General features: G+C 41.6%; 1 protein-coding gene across 3 annotated transcripts in view; it reads right to left on the bottom strand.

Annotated features, from left to right (window-relative positions):
- The window catches only part of APTX (aprataxin), a 168,734-nt gene that overhangs the window by 13,011 nt on the left and 138,831 nt on the right, over window positions 1-16,892 (bottom strand). For all 3 annotated transcript variants that reach the window (XM_085641090.1, XM_085641088.1, XM_085641089.1), the window contains exons 5-6: window positions 5,307-5,366; window positions 3,271-3,497 (exon numbers count right to left, since the gene is read on the bottom strand). In XM_085641090.1, the coding sequence (XP_085497216.1) occupies window positions 3,271-3,497; window positions 5,307-5,366 (287 nt within the window). The remainder of the gene's footprint in view (window positions 1-3,270; window positions 3,498-5,306; window positions 5,367-16,892) is intronic.

Raw genomic sequence — 16,892 nt, 5'->3', positions numbered from 1 at the left:
GCCTTTCCTATGATTAATCCAGGACTCTGAGCACCAGAATGCGGATAAATAAACACAACAGGATGAGCTATAAAAGGAGTCACTCCCATTGCATCTGATGAGGTCGGTTAATCGCTGTTCATTTGCCAGGCCAATTACTGTTAACTGTCACAGTGCTGCCTGCCAACTAAGTCTGAAGAAAGTAGGCAGGCTGGTTTACTCTTCCATAGCAGCTTGCCCCTTGCCACCAGGTCTGTGAATGAAGTCTCTACCAAGCTTCAGACTCACCCCTGATGAATATGTGTTGACGAACCCCCACAAGCCTCTGTGTACAGCCGCCATACCACGTGGAAAATAGAGAAGCTATTTACAAAAAAGTAAAACAAATGAAATCTAAACTGTTTATGTTTTGTTCTTGTTTTTCTATACGTCAGGCTTGTGCGCTAAGCACGGCAGACAATTCAAAGCTCTAATAAAAAAGTATATTTTCTATACAGTATGCTAGAAAAGTGCTCCCTAAATAAAAGCATGGCATGATCGCAAGTGATATGCTCAGTATCTCAATTTCTAATGTAGCACAATTCATTGCCTTTGAAAATGTTTGGGAGCCACGCATACCAACAGTACACAAACATTTGTATTGCAATAGGTTTTGTATTTACAAGACTTAAATATTACTATTGAACAGCGGGCGCTGTGCTGCAGCATAAAGCGCGGCACCCGTGATGTTAATAAGAAAGCGGGCACCGTGCTAAAACCTAAAGCATGACGCCTGGGTTCGGGACAGGAATGAGGGGCTGTGACCTGGGAGACCGCGCGGCGTCCTTATTGACTGTGTGTTGCCAGTAGGAGACCTGCGCAGAAAAAAAGAAATGCACAGCCACCATTCATCGAAAATGAAGCGTGCCACGCTGTTAAAAAAAAGAACAAAGCGCGTATTTAAAAAAAGACAAGACTTAACTATTGAAAAGCAGGTGCCTTGCTGCAGCATCAAGCGCGGCGCATGCGTTGTTAATATGAAGGCGGGTGCTGTGCTAAAACTAAAAGCTCGGCGCCCGGTGCTGTGCGGGAATGAGGGGCTGTAACCTGGGATGCCACGTTGCCGCCATTGTTGACTGTGTGCTGCCAGGGGGCGAGCTGCGCATAACAAAAGACATGCGTGACCGCCATTCATGAACATGGAGCGCGTAGAGCTGTTGGAAGAAAACAAAGCGCGGATTAAAAGAAACCAGACTTAACTATTGAAAAGCGGGTGCCGTGCTGCAGCATAAAGAGATGCGCCAGTGCCGCTAATATGAAACCGGGCACCGTGCTAAAACCTAAAGCGCAGGGCAAGTGGGCAAGTTGTGCATAACTAAATAAATGCGCAGCTGCCATTCCTGAACATGAAGCGTACCACGCTGGTAAAAGAAGATCAAATCATGGATTTTTTTAAAACACATAAATGAAATAAATTGCGGCGTGGTGCTCTGCTTTAAAAAATATATATTATAGCGTGAGCAGTGTTAATGTAACGTCCGCCATTCTTGAAGCAAAAAAACATAAGATAAGATAAAGCACGGCTGCACTGCTTTAAAAATCAAGTGGTTGCAATTTGCAGGAAAGAATGTTGTGCATGCAATAAAGTCAGTTAAGAAAATAGTGCTCACAGACTGTAACTAAAACATACACAGTGACAACACACGTAGGAGGGGCAGTCTTCATGGGATGTTACTAAAGGAGAAAAGGAGGCAATAAGGAGGGACTATCTAAGCCTATTCACAAATAAAAAGCCACCATTTACAAAGGACAGTAAGAGGAGCCAATTGAAAAGATGGGCGGAAAATGGGCAAAGCTTCAAGTCCATACCTGAATATAGCATGTCCCGAAGCGACAGCGCAAGCGCTGCTTATGCAAGACCTAAAACTGAACCACTTACTGTGAGACACAAACATGGTGCTAACCCGAAACCAGTCTCCACAAAGAAGAATGATTTGAGAAGGTGAAAAGGTGAATGATGGATGGGGGTAATAACCAGGGAACACAACAAACCACATCACACTACTCCACACAACAAAACACCAGGCCGTACAACTCCATGCAACACACCACTGTTCCAATGACTACAACACCACTGAATGCCTTATCAGTATTCCAAACAATATTGCAGAACACACTTCTCTAGACACTGCACATCAAACTGTTCAATCCAACAAGACTAGCCTGCATCTGTCAAAAGAAACCATGCATCACTGATTCACAAAGAACCATGTTTGGGTATATGGCGATGTGCCGAATAGAAGTGACAACACACTGAGAGACGCATTTTAAGAATAGTTGGTTGTTTTTTTTCCTTTTCTCTCGAAACCCACAGAGCTATAATCTCACAATTTCTGCAGAAATGTCTGGAACAGTGTAAAGGCATACAAATAGACAAGATTACCTGACTTTTCCTACTGGCACATTACCAACAACAGACAACATTTTTTAAGAAAACAAATACTTGAAACTTTTCAAGTGAAAAACTAAGGAAAGAAAGGATAAATAAGGAGTTTCCAAAAAGTGAAATTTGACTAGTAAAATTCAAAAAGGGGACACAAATTACTGCTGCAGCTCATCCTCCCAAAATCGAACTACATTAATTGGCGCAGTACAATATAAAAGTATTCTACGCAGCACAGTTCAGAGGTCTTGCAAGGACAAGGCTCTTCTGAGGTACAAACGTTCTTTTTAAAGTGAGATGGTTCCCTTGGCAGTTAGGAATACTGACAGACTGCATTTAGGAACGACACAGTATGGAAGATTGTGTCACGGAAAACACAAGGAGATAATGGACGGAGCGCTGAAACCTTTCAGACACTCAACCCCAGTCACAGGTCTGGGTTGAACCCATCACCATTCTTTAGCTCACTTCGCCACCCAAGTTTGGACCCAGCCATATGCAAATTAGTCTTGACCCTGTTCCTCATGGGAACAGTCCAGCCTGAACTGCCAAGCCAGGTGTACCCTGGACCGGAAACAAGCATCCTGGGACCGGTTTCGGGGTAACACCCCTCATCAGCCAGGCTAACTTGAATCTAGTGACAAGGTGAAAAAGGGACCCACATCTAGGCATAACCTGCCAATTTAGGGCGAACAAAGCAAACACAAGGAGATGATGGATGGAGCGCTGAAACTTTTGAGTCACCCATGTCAGGACAAGTCAAATGTATGTCTATAATTGTTAGGCTAGGTGGCTTGATTCATCTAGCCTTTGGTGCAATGCAAGACCTCTCAACAACGGATGAAGATGTGGAAATACGCTTTTCTTACCTCATGCTAGGAATAGCATGGTAGCCCAGTCTAAAGGTTGTGCTGCCAGAGCTTGCATAGTCCTGCACCATCTTCTCTCCAACAGCATGCATGTGTTCCAAAAGCTCCAGATGTTGGCTTCTCAGCGCTTTCAGACTAGAGATTGCTTCCCATGGTAAAACCAACCAATGGTAACGAGCTTTGGGATATTTGTCTTTTATAACCACGACTCTGTCATCTTTGAACACCTATTAAACAACACCACCCGAAAAAAAGGTTACTTTTCGTTAAATGCATTAAAGTTATCACTTGCCCTTGAAATTCCCTTTCATTTATGGGGCAATTACATTCTTAATTAATTCATTTACACCAGTCACGTGATTCATTAAAACACTGAAGAAAGGAGGTCTGGTATGCAAGGGAAGCACACAAGTTTGAAGAAGTGCAAACTTTCAACTCCTGTCACACTTATAAAACAAACACCACAACACAATATTAGGCAAAGAACTGTCTTATGGAGCAGTCTTGTGAGGCAGTCTCGTGGACCCTTAGAGAACTATGAATTCTTGAATTCTGCTTGACGCATTTGTGATGATAGCTGATCAAGTTATGTGCTGCTTGGCAGACCACCAAGTCTTCCTGCGCTGGGTCGGACTGGCCTCTAGGCAGCTCTTTAAGTGAGATGAAAAAACTGAGGGGTCTCTCAAAGGGGCGTGGCCGATGTATTAGGGGCGTGGCTTAAAACACTTCAGCTAAAAAAAATCTGTGCTTAGCATAGTGTGCCTCCCCACTGGTATTTTGCTAGTTCTGTCATTACATCCAGATATATAATACAACAAGTAACATTATACCTACAACAAGCCAGGACTATTGGCTTTGCCAATGGTTTTAAGTTGCATAAGATAAATAAACAACAACTATTGCTTAGTTGTATATAATATTGAAAATGCTTCAGTTCTTGTGGGCGAGGTTGTAGTGTAAAGCTAGAGCTGCCTACTTTGGAGCTGGGGAAGCAGGATCGAGCCTCGGTTTGGGCTCAACATTCTGTGATTCAAAAAATGAACATTTTCTTGTGTAATGTAACTGTTGCTCATGTAGAGTGCCAATACCTTCGGGTCGAGTTCACGTTATATAAAACTGCAAAAAAATAGTTCTGAAATGATCAGACTCTGAAAGAACCATAACAAGTATGTTTGAAGTTACATCACAAGCAGTGAAGGGTGGCACTGCTGCAGAGTCCATATTTTTTCCTTCACACTGCAAAAATGGAGAGCCCGATAGGGACCCATCTCAGCACCTGCTTTCTAGAGCTGCCGATGCTGAGCACCCGCAGGACCTGGCTCACTTAAAGCTCTGTCTATAGGGTAATCAGGCAGCGACCAAAGGGCTGGTCTAGCAGGTCAGTTTGTGGGCTGGTTCTTCGCCTGTTTGTGAGCCTGTTTTATGCTCTGATTGGTCTATTTGTAATGTTGCTTTTCCTGACATTACCATAAATATTGCCTGCAGCAAGCTCAAATTCAAGCAGACTTCCATACTTTGTAAAATATTTATACAGCGTGTCATTACAAGTTCAAATCTGCCCCAATATGCGAACATGAGCCACCGCTTTTTTAGCTGTCTAATTCACTAATGGGGATAGTTTTTATTTTGGTGCCCAGTCCGACCCTGCTCCCAGGATCTTAAAGCAGACGTTTCACTTGGTGGTGTCTCCGAAGGTTGAAGATAAAAATATTTCCGTCCAAGACTAAATTGATACTCTGTCTCTCACTGTGTCCTAACCATTTCTACCATTAGATGATAAAGAAGGAGTCTGGAAGCGGTTCCAGGAGCAAGGCCTAAGACCATCAAATGCACTGTATGGTCTTGGAACTTAAAGTCCTATCTAATCAATTTGCTTGGAACTAAATGATATGCACACAGGAAACATAAAGCCTCAGGTGATTATGTGCACTTGAGCAAGCAATCTCTCAATAAATCAGCACAAGTATAAAACTTAACTTTGTAAAGAAATGCACACAAGTTCTTTTTTTTTTATAGTTTATGGGCACAGTTGTTACCTGCATGTCTGGGTCCATCATGGAGGCCTTTAACCCCTGTGACCAATGGCCTTGTTGTTTCTGGGGAGAAAAAAAATAAGTGCAACAATTGGACATTTATTTACCAAATTAAACTTTATATGACATTAATAAATCCAGTTTAGTTTGTAATGAAAAATTGTGGATATAGAAGGAAAAGTTAAAATGGCAAAATAACGGTTCTCAACTGTACGAAATAAAACGTCTCTCATGTGGGTTTTGGTTAGGCCTACGCTAAAAATCCGTTACGCTCGCGGAAATTGCGATAATTTGACATTTTCGCGTTCCGCGGAGAGCGCGAAAATGTCAAAATTTCCGCAATCCGCATTTTACCGGAAATTTGTTGCTTGCTCGCGCTGTAAAATAATACATTCTCGCGTGCGCGCGATCGCTTTACCTGAATCCCCGCGTTCGCCGACAAGTTTCCCGATCCAGTCGCGTTCTCCACGAGATGTTGGATTGTTGGTAGCCATTTGCGCTGTCTCGCGACAGTTCGCGCCCGCAGTAACGTCATTCGTCGCGCGATCACGTCTTTCTTCTCGCGATCATGCACCGCGAGACAAGTGAAAACAAGATGGCCGCGCCCGCGAGCAACTGCATGGGTAAGTTGGCGAGCCGCGACCACGCAGAAAATACCGCGAACGGGCGGGAACAAAACTTCTGCAAATTTCGCCCACCCCTAGTTTTGGTAGCACAATACAACGCTACTGGAGGGAATCTGTGAAAAGCGGAGTTCAGGAAAAAAATACAGGAAATGAATATTCCGAGTCTATAAATCTCCTTTCTCAAAAATGGGGAAAAAACAAACAAAAAAAGAGGAAAATCACTTTTTAGAGAAACATTTCAGTCATCAGGTAATGCATACTATATAGGGGTTTGACCACTGACCACGCAAGATTAGTTTCTACTTTCTCTAGGGTTACTACCAGACTCCCACAATTTCAATCAATCGGCAATGAGGCAGGTTCCTGTGGCCTGCAAAGAATAAAATGGACAACAACATCATCAGCTGCAAAAAAAAAAATAACTGATGGAAATCCTGAAACTAGGGGCAGGGGAGCAGTCACCTTCACCTCCAAACAGGGCATAGTTTCTGGAGAAGCTGCTGAACCAGTTTTCTGATAAATAGAGTGCTGCAGGAAGTAAACACATCTCTAACTCTACGTCGGCACTGAGAGACCTCATACGCAAACTAAACAAGCGCTTGGGAACTGTGCAGGAGTACAGAAGTACTCCTACAAATATCATTGAGTTCCGAAACTCGATGAAGGCCTATAGAGCAACAGCATGACAAGTGGCTAGGTATGATGAGGAAGCACTGTGGTCTGAACTGCATGAGGCCTCCCAAACTAAAAACTCTGCAAAATTCTGGACAATAACACAGAGAAGGACGAGTAAAAACAACGTGAAGGTCTCTCCCTCAATTTCCGCCCGCAAGTGGACAGAATACATCTCAAACGTATACAATTCCATGGAAGATGGCTCTGGTAATGTTCCACTGCTGGACAACAAATATGGTATCGAGAGCGGAGCACTGGCTGGCGCAGACAAGTTAGCACGGATATTGGCCAAATTTCGATCAGTAGGAGCCCCAGGACCAAATGGTTTGCCCACCAGAATATTCAACTCAGCATCAGTGGGATGGGCCCCTTGCTAAGCCCTCTATTTAAAATCTGCATCCCGATGAGCATGTCCCGGGCAGCTGCAGAGGTGCCGTACTGATGCCAATTCATAAAAAGGGTGCAAATGATCAACCAGCCAATTTTAGGCTAATTGCCCTCCTTGACATCGAGGGCAAATGATTCGCGAAAACCCTGAACAACGAGTTTGAGGTTTTAGACGCGGACATGGTACAGAGGACAACTTAATCATTCTTTCGTATCTAATTAAGGCTGCTAACATCAAAGATGTACCACCGCTGTATCTATCATCAATCACCTTTACAACAGCATTCGACAAAATGGACAGACTGAGACTCTGGCAGAAGCTGTCTAACTGGGGCATTCTGGAAAATCTACTCAGAGCCGTTAGGAGTATTTACACTGGAACCCGGGTGCGAGTGAAAACTTCAGCAAAAAGAGTCACAACCCATAGGATCTGGAACAATACCGGTGTAAAACATGGATGCACCCTAGCTCCGCTTCTGTTTAATCAGTATGTGGCAGATAGAAATGACGCTCTAGCCTCAGTCCGTGGCTTTCCATTCAAGTTTGCTGGAACACATATCCACTGCCTCAAGTATGCAGAATACACACTTATTTGACCACACTTCAGTGGGGCTGCAGCGATTTTTGGAGGCGCTTGCGCTGTACTGTAAGGGCAATACATTACCTGTCAACCATTCAAAAACAAAAATCATGGTATGTGGTACCAGAAGTATTAACAACCCTATGAAATTCAAATTTGCCATGAATACTGCCGTCCTTGAGCACGTATCGAGCCTAAAGTGCGTGGGCATCCACTTCAACAAGCGTGGCATACACTTAACACAGCTTTCCACTCTAAAGGATAACTCCCTGTCCATGACTATGAGCTTTAAAAAAACTGGCAAAAAAGCTGCTGAGTCCAGATCTCACAGGCAATTGTAAAGTGATTGAGACCAAGTTCACCCCAACCCTAACCTATGGTTCCCTAATATTTAAGACCAAATTGACTCATGGCTGGATACAGTTCAAAGTAGATGCTACAGAAATCGGTTTTCTCTCCCCGTTGCCAGCCCATCGTCTCAAATACGATTGGAATTCGGACTAAGAAAACAATCAATCATGCTGAAATCTAGCTTCTTTGCTAACTGCGCCAAGCTTAAGGCGGCTCCTAAAGGATCCCTAAAGAAACTAATATGGGTTGGCATTTAGGAAAAGAAACTTCAATGGGGACCTTACATAAGAAAAGCAACTGAACTTTTGGGAGCCAAAAGCATATTCAAACAAAATATCCCCCCCGAAGCGGACGGCCAAACACAAAAATGAAATGAAGAGAAGAAGACCTGTAGGAGCTAGCTCAAAAGACCCACTCGGATCTCTGTGGTACGTTCTATCAAGACCAGGGAAAAGCGTTATACCTATTAAGCCCTATGAAACTGGCGTTCAAAAAAGATCTCATGAAGATGTGATGTAGACTAATCCCCCTAAAAGCAAATAAATTTGGGCACTTAAAAGGTTTATGGCCTCAGCATAATATTGATGGAAAGTATTCGCTATAACATTTGTATTAGTATGAAAATCAATAACAATAGGTTATTAAAAAAAAAAGAAAAATGACCTCTGCATGATATATAAGCTGTTGATCTTGTTTAATCCATCTATTTGGGTTTTGTAATATTATTTGATTCGATTTATAACATATAATATGTGTCATTTATTTTGTTTTTCTTGCCTGAATAATGATATGTTCATGCTTCTTTTTTATCCCAGCTCATTAACTCTTGACATGAATTCCATTTTTTTGATTCTGTAATTCTTCGATTTTAACCGAATATATATTTCATAGTGCTATGTTGTATTGAAATATATTATAAATGTATTTTCTCTTTCAAATAACAATTAAGATTTGAACAAAAAAAAGAAAGGTTTATTGATCAGCATTGTCGATTGTGTAACTTTAGGCAGGAATCAATGATGCACATTATTTGTCTCTGTCCCGGACTAAAAACTAAAAATGTTAAGGTGTCACTGGTTAAAGCCAATATTTCAGCAGCTGTGTATCACTCAGTGTAATAATGCAGTTATCGCAAGCTTGAGTAGCTCATATGTGCAACTTTCAGCCAGGTGCATGAAGTTCTTTTGGAAAGCCTTCAAGCTATTAAATTCATGCATTATGGACAGTTAAAAGAGGCAGCTGCCAAATGGTCCCCAAGTTAAAATGTTTGTCAGTGACGTTAAACGTTTACACTTCTCTGGTAGAAATTCCTACCAAATGAAGTAAATCCTCTTTGGGACATTTTGACCTAACGGACACATATATGATCTGATTAATTGTGTCATCACTTGATTTTATATTGTTTTAATTGTTTAGGTGTTCTACAGTGTACTGTAATGGTTTCAAATAACTAAAAAAATAAAATTTTGTCTCGTGGTGCTTGCATAATTGGACCATGTTGTATTGCTGATTTCACGTGTGCTATCAAAGGAACCCCCTCACAGTGAGGTAAAGTCAGGAATATCACCATCCATCTCAAGGCTGCAACACCCTTTTATCACTCTGAAAAAGCAAAGCAACAGGACCGGACGCAATTGAGGCAAAATTTTAAAAGACATTTAGAGAACATTTGGCACTACAATTTTACAAATTTCTCCAATCCTTGGCAGAAGGGGAAGGTACTGACATACTAGTCTCATGGCGAGAAACTTCTAACACTATGGGCCAATGCGAATTTCAGCGTTTGCGATCGCAAATTAGCAGTGTGCAATGTAGCACACAAAAACCCCGTCGCAAAATAAGGAATCGCAAATTTTGCAATTCCCTATTTTGCAATTGCATTTAAGGAATCGCAAACTGCGATTCCTTAAATGCAATGTAAGAAGCACAAAAGAAAGTGTGATTTGGCCTTAGGGAATCGCAAATTACCACCAACTTCAAGTTGGTGGTAAATTGCGATTTCAATTAAAAATGCACTATTTTGCATTTTTGATAGTGCCATATGGCGCACAGGGCATGTATGTGTGCAACATGTGCACACATGCACATTTCAGGGGTACAACAGGGTGTCCTTTTGACACCCTGGCACCCTTGAAATTGCATTCTCAATTTGCGATTCTCTAATTGGTAATCGCAAATTGAGAATGCCTTCCCATTCATTCCTATGGGCCTCCTAGCCCATAGGAATGAACAGGAAGGTATTCCTTATTTGCGAATCTCAATTTGCGATTCACAAATAAGGAATATGTGGGATTCGCAAAATTATTAGCAAATGCCACATACATTGCATTTTGCGATTCTCAAATTGCGATTCGCAGAAAATCGCAATTTGAAAATTGCAAAACTCAATTTTGTTACATATGGCCCTAACTTTCTTAAAAAACGGAAGGACCCCAAGGTCTGCTCATTTTTATCAACCTATTAGATTTATAAACTACAATGCTGAAACAGAACAGCACCGAAAATTGCAAACTGGATTTAGAGTTTGCAACATGCAAATACACTTGGTATTGCAGCAGGGAGGATACTGCTGGACACAGAAAAGGCCTTTGACATGGTTTCCTAGCATTTTTTATGCAAGACCCTGTTGTTTATGGGAAGAAATAATTGATGCTCAGCCAAATACAGAAGCTTTACAAGGGCTCATCTGCCCGTCTGGTCTATATGGGTAACATTTTGGAAAACAATCACATAACAAAAGGGACTCAACAGGGCAGGCTCCTTACTCCGGTCCTATTTGCACTTTATTTGGAACCCTTTCTGAGACACCTAAAATGTCTACACATATTTCTTCCTTAGAATTAACTCTGCTTCATTTAGCCTGTGCAGTTGATATAACAGTCCTCACCGCAAAACCTCAACTAACTATCTCGTCAATAGAAGGAGAAGCGGTCCGATCTGGGGCATTATCAGGTTATAAAATTAATCTTTCCAAGACCCAAATACTATATTCGGCTGGGCCACTAGAAGACACCAATTTTGTAGAGTCTGCGATACATTTTGTTATTCAGATCCCCCTGTCTAGGCAAAAGATAATAATTTTAAATAATGAGTCACTCGTAACTAACATAAAACTTCAACTTGAGCAATGGAATTTCTTGGACACTGTTATGTAATTTAGATGGTGTTACTTCAAAAATTCTTGCATCTCTTTAGATCGATACCACTTTACTTGTCAGCTGTTTTTATTTTTCAAAAGTGGGGAGCTCTTGAATGACATTTATCTGACAGTATAAACACCCTTGCCGTGCCATTCGTTTTATTCAACCGCCATAGAAAAGGGGTGGGTGGGCGGTCTCTTCCAGCTTTCAGATTCTGTTACTGGGTGCCAATTGCAGACTGTCTTTCTAAGGTTATGATATTCTCCAATACATGGCTTCTTCAGCCAATATATCCCAAGCTGAGGTCACCAATTGGGTTTCTGGAACCAACTTCCTTTAAAGGGACATACGTTAAGACGCTGTCTGGGTTCGCAAATATATGGAGGAATCTAAAGAGCCGAATAGCTATTCATTCTATAACACAGTACACATCACTCTGGAATAATCCAGATTTTCTGGCCTTCGCTTTCATTCAACCTACTGACAAATTGCACTAATATCTCCTTCCTTCTGTTGGACAACTTTTGAGAGGGATCAATTTCGTCTGTTCACTGAATTAATCACAACATGATATGAATGATATATGCACTACTGGTATATTTAAATATATTCCAATACAATATTTTTGGGTTAATTAAATCCCCAACAAGGAATGGTTGTCAAAGATACCATGTAGAATCCTTCCGCAGCTCTAGAAGTGGATTGAAGAGTGGGTCTGAGGGCCCTATTTTTATACCTGATGCCAGCTTTGAAGTGAAAGAAACTTCTAGCCTCTCCCGTTCCCATCCCACAGAAGTGTCTAGAATTACCTGCATCCCTGCTCTGGTCCCAGTCTGTCTGTAGTCACAAACTGGCTAGTGTGAAGTTCTTTTGTGTGAGCGAAGCAGTGTCTTTAAAGTACAAGTAGGGCTGTGCACAGCTCCGCGTCCCCATCCTGCCTTCAATGGCCCATCCTGCCAACACCCACTCCCTCTATTGTGTGGCTGTCTGGGAGGAACACACAAAGGCCAAATACCAACTACACCTAGTCATGTGACTCAGGAAACAGGCTGCAGGCACCAAAAGGTTAGGGTAAGAACATTGCAACTTTCTAAAAGTGCCATTTTCAGACTTGTGTTTTAATATCTGGCTTAACCATTAAAGATTATTTTAAATTACAATTTCTTAGATGCAAAACAGATATTTCTACCGCCTCCCAAACAAATGTTATCACTTATTAAATGGGAGCGGTAGGCCCGACAGTAGTGAAAAACGAAATTGTGAATTTTTAACTACCAAGACATGTAAAACTTGAAAGTACATGTCCAACTTTTTAATTACAAAGAACCCTGCCCTGTGGGCTGTCTAGGGCCTACCCTAAGAGTGATTTGTAAAAAAAAAAGGAAATGTAGGCTTGGCTCAGGGATTATTTCGACAAATTGGATTGCCAGTTTAAAACTGTATACAGACTGCAGTGGCAGGCCTGAGACATGAATTATGGGGCTACTTAAGTGGTGGCACAGTGAGTTATCAGGCCTACTAGTAGCATTTAGTTTACCAACCCTGGATATATAATATACCACTTTACTAGGGACTTATAATTCAGATAAATATGCCAATCAGGTGTAAACCAATATTACCATGGTTTAGGGAGTGAGCACAAGCACTTTGGCACCGGTTAGCACCAGTAAAGTGCATAGAGTCCTAAAGCCAACAAAAACGAATGCAGCAAAAATACCGGGAGAGTAGGCAAAAAGTTTAGGAGAAGACCACCCTAAGGCTGATAGGTCTAACAGGCCATGAAAGACTATACAAATGGGGGAGCTGAAGTAAGTCTACATGTTTTCGATGTGGGTAATATATGGCAGATATAAGTCATTACTTTTTAGTGGCGTAAGCAGCTTCTGGAACCAGCTATTTTAAGAGATCCCTGAAGTAATGTAAAGGTATACCCATTGCCAGAGTTAATAATTTTAGGCTGTTGAGGGATGATACCTGCAAAGGCTGCTGGACCCGTACTCTGTATGATAATTACAGCAATATTTTGTACAGCAAGATTATGGTTTGATCCTAATGTCCCATCTGTTAGGTCTTGGTGGAACCAATTTTCTGAAATAAGTGAGATTGAAACCACTATCATTAAAGGTAACCCAGATAGGAAATGACTTAGGCAAACATTAACCCCTGTGATTGACTGGATAGAGAAGCAAAATCAGCATACTGTAATGTGATTATAATATTTGGTTTGTAAAGACTTTTTTTTCATCTCTTATTAACCACTTGAATCTAGATATTTAGGTACTCTTGTATCTTATATGTATTTAAGATATGTTATTTGGATTGATTTATTACTGTGCATTAACTCTATGTACATATATTACAAATATTTAAAAAAGGAATAAATCTGTCTTGTATCCTCTATTTGAACTGTGTCTCTGATAACACGTATAAACTCTCATTATTGCCTAGCAGAAAGTTACACACCACTTCCTCAAGCCAGCAATTGTCAGGTAATGCCTGACTGCATGAACGGGATAAAGAAAAGCAAGCAAAGCTTCAATGTGGCTTGAACAAGAGATTGAGCAGGGCTGTTAGATCTTAGAACTGCATGCGTAAAATTGAGTTATCATCTGAAAACACATTATCTAACATTGGGCTGGTGACACTAAAACATCTTGGGTTCAGTACAACCTCCTCTAGCCAAAAGAACCAGACCACAAGCAGGGGGCTGAAGACACAAAATCTCTTTATTCCTCTAAATCTACAAAAGAGGGGGGCACTAGCTCATTAAAAGCACAGGCATGGTCACTGATGAAGAAGACCCACCCATCTGGTTTTCCTCAGGCAGTGCAGCTTCTCCTTGACATGGACACTCTTACTTCTCATGGGCACCTAGACTGAGAAAGTTTTGTGGCTCCTGAGCAGTCTTCATTCGTTGAGCTGTCTTCACAACAGTTTTTCAAGTCCCCTGGACCTTGTCCTGGTTACTTTGGATAACATAACGTGCATTTGTAAAGTGCACGTTCACCCAAGGGTATCTTGGCACTGAATAACAGATGTTTATTGTTACCCAACTCAATGGTACTCAATTTATCGACCTCAGAAGGATGAAAGGCTGAGTGGACCTGCTGGGATTTGAACCTGTGACCATGAGGTCAAACACAGGTCCCAACAGTGGACGCATTACTCCACTAAGCCACCGGAGTAGGCTTTTGAGATCATGTCACTCCTTCCTGCAGGTGGGTCCAGTCCCTTGACAGGCAGGTAGGTCTCTCTTCCTTTCTCAGAATATTTGACGAGAATGGTTACTTCCAGCAACATAAGATGGATCGGCAGAGGAAACGAAACACCTTACTCCTGGCATTCCTTTCATTACAGAGGTCACTGGGTAGCCACAAACCACTACTAATAATGATATCTGAAAAACTTCTACCAACTATCTCGTATGGAAGCGGGGCTATGCAGGGTAGAGATGCAGAAACGTTAAACACAACTGTCGCAAAAATATTTAGATCTCTTTTCAACCTTCCATGCAATGCCTCGCCGGTTCAGATAAGGTTAGAATTTGGTCTGCTAAATCAAATCATTGCACGAAAAGGATCATACGTCAAAATCTGGAAAATAATAAAATCAAATATCTCAAATCAGTTACACCAAGCTCTTTGGCATAAAGTTCAAGCAAACCCAAATTCTCCAACATGGAAGGATTTAAATGAGGCAATAGAAGATCTGTCTATTTATTCTTTATGGGAAAGGCCTTTGACTACAGCAATAAAAAAAATAACAAGCATTGGCATAGCCAATAGGTCTCGCCTTTGGGACCTTATAAGTGTTTAGCCATGCAACAGTTGCATAACTAAATACTTATACGGTCCCAAAAGCAAGACCTATTGGCTATGCCAAGCGGCCGCGAAGAAAGTGAAAGTGATCGTCATCGCGATCAAACATCAAGGCCGTGCGGCCGCGAAAGTGAGGCGCGCGCGCCCGCGCACATGCACTGTAGCTCTAGGCTGGCCTGGTAGCACTTTTTGGAGCCCTCTCAATAAGTCTCGCCAGACCAACGCATGCGCTGGGTCAGGCGAGACCTAAAAACATCAATGGTTTCAGTGCTAAAGGACAAGGATTTATTTGCACCTAGGTCGCATGCCTGCATGGTTATAAATGGATATAAAACTCTTAAATCACAGTACTACTTAGAGTCTGGATAATCCCGCTACAAAAAACAAGATTCACAAGAGCACGATTTGGAATACTTCCAGGGCTTGCACATGCGATGCCCTAGTTGCGACAATCAAAACCTACGTCTTGTAGGCTGTGTAAACTTAGGGCAGAGAACCTAATTCATTTAATAGCCAAACAACAAAGCAAGGGCTTGTATGCACCTGCAATGGCTTTCTGGAACTGTCTGAATGAATGTATGTGACCTTGTTAATATGAATGGAAACTCATCAAATGCCAGGGGTAACAAATGCAATATTACAAAATGTTTTTGGGTCATTGCACAAATGTATTTTGTGATCATAAAGCATATGTTTTTGCAAATCAAAAGCTATGAACCACTAAATACCTGGCCTTTTGTTCAGAAAAGAGACAGTATCAGAATTTGGTGCACATGTTGTAAGATGTCACTTTCCTCAGACAAAAAGACAATGTATTTCAAATGGTACAAATGAAGCCCCAGGCAGTGCTGGTTAGATTCTGAATGGCCTTTACACTGGACCCACACCAATAAAACAAGGATTCCTAACATCATGTACAGCTGACTGGTCAAAACTAAAGTAGTCATTGCGCTTAACTTTAAAGCAAACTAGACAGCAGCACTGCCCAGTCGACAAACAAAAGTTATAGAACACACGAGATCTGCTACATCTAAACTCAACATATTGTCACATTTACTCTGTAGAAAAGGGCACGTTTGTACCATAAAATGAATAGTCTCTGCCTAATGTTTGTTTTAAATAACTGAGATAAAAGTACAAAAACAGAACATTTTTCGGCGATTCGTTTTCCTGGATAGTTTGGACTTCCCACTGCATGCAGCCTTATTTAAAATACACTTAGGAATGCTTTCCATCATGTATGTAAGGGCTGTGTCTGGGAACCAAGATCGACCATTTTTAGAAGTCCACATGTTAACCCCTTCCATGCTCATGACGGAACGGTTCCGTCATGAGCATCGGTTGAGCTGTGCTCATGACGGAACCGTTCCGTCATGGCCCCGCCCGCGCTCGAACCCTTCAGCACCGCGGGGGAATCCGCGCAGCGCTGAAGGGGTTAAATTCGTTTCTAAAAGGTTTCTAGCCTGTTAACTCTTTTTTACTTTTGTAAAATGAAGAAATAGTAAAGACATCAAAAAGACAGCTTCGTTGACTTTTTTAAAGCCATATTTAATCCTTTAAAAAATAAAGGGAAATGTTGCAGAGAGACATTTAAAAGATTTTTGGGTCAACTATTTATCTTCTTAAAAAGTGACAGAAGAAGCCGAGTAAAAACGGCCATTATGAAGATCTAATGATAAAGTGGCACATCTTCACCTTTCCGTTTGTCATCTTATGACTGCTCCACTTTCATTCCATCTTTTTGGCTAACTGAGTTATGACCTACCCGTTACAGTCACAGAAACAACCATCTTGCTGAAGTATGGAGGATGCATTACTCATCGCCCTTGTCATCGCTGCCAAAACAACTACTAACCATCTCTCTTGCATGTAAATGCGACAGTTCAGATTATACCAGGTCCCCCAAAGCTAAAGGAATGCCTGGGGAGGCAGGTATGAGCAATTTTAATGTATATTGTAGTCTTAAACTGCCGTTGCTCTGCTCTTCTCTAAATTAGATGAGCAGCACCACC

This window comes from Triturus cristatus, chromosome 2_2 (genome assembly GCF_964204655.1).
Source record: "Triturus cristatus chromosome 2_2, aTriCri1.1, whole genome shotgun sequence".
Taxonomy (NCBI): Eukaryota; Metazoa; Chordata; class Amphibia; order Caudata; family Salamandridae; genus Triturus; species Triturus cristatus.
This window is presented reverse-complemented; position numbering and strand designations above follow the sequence as displayed.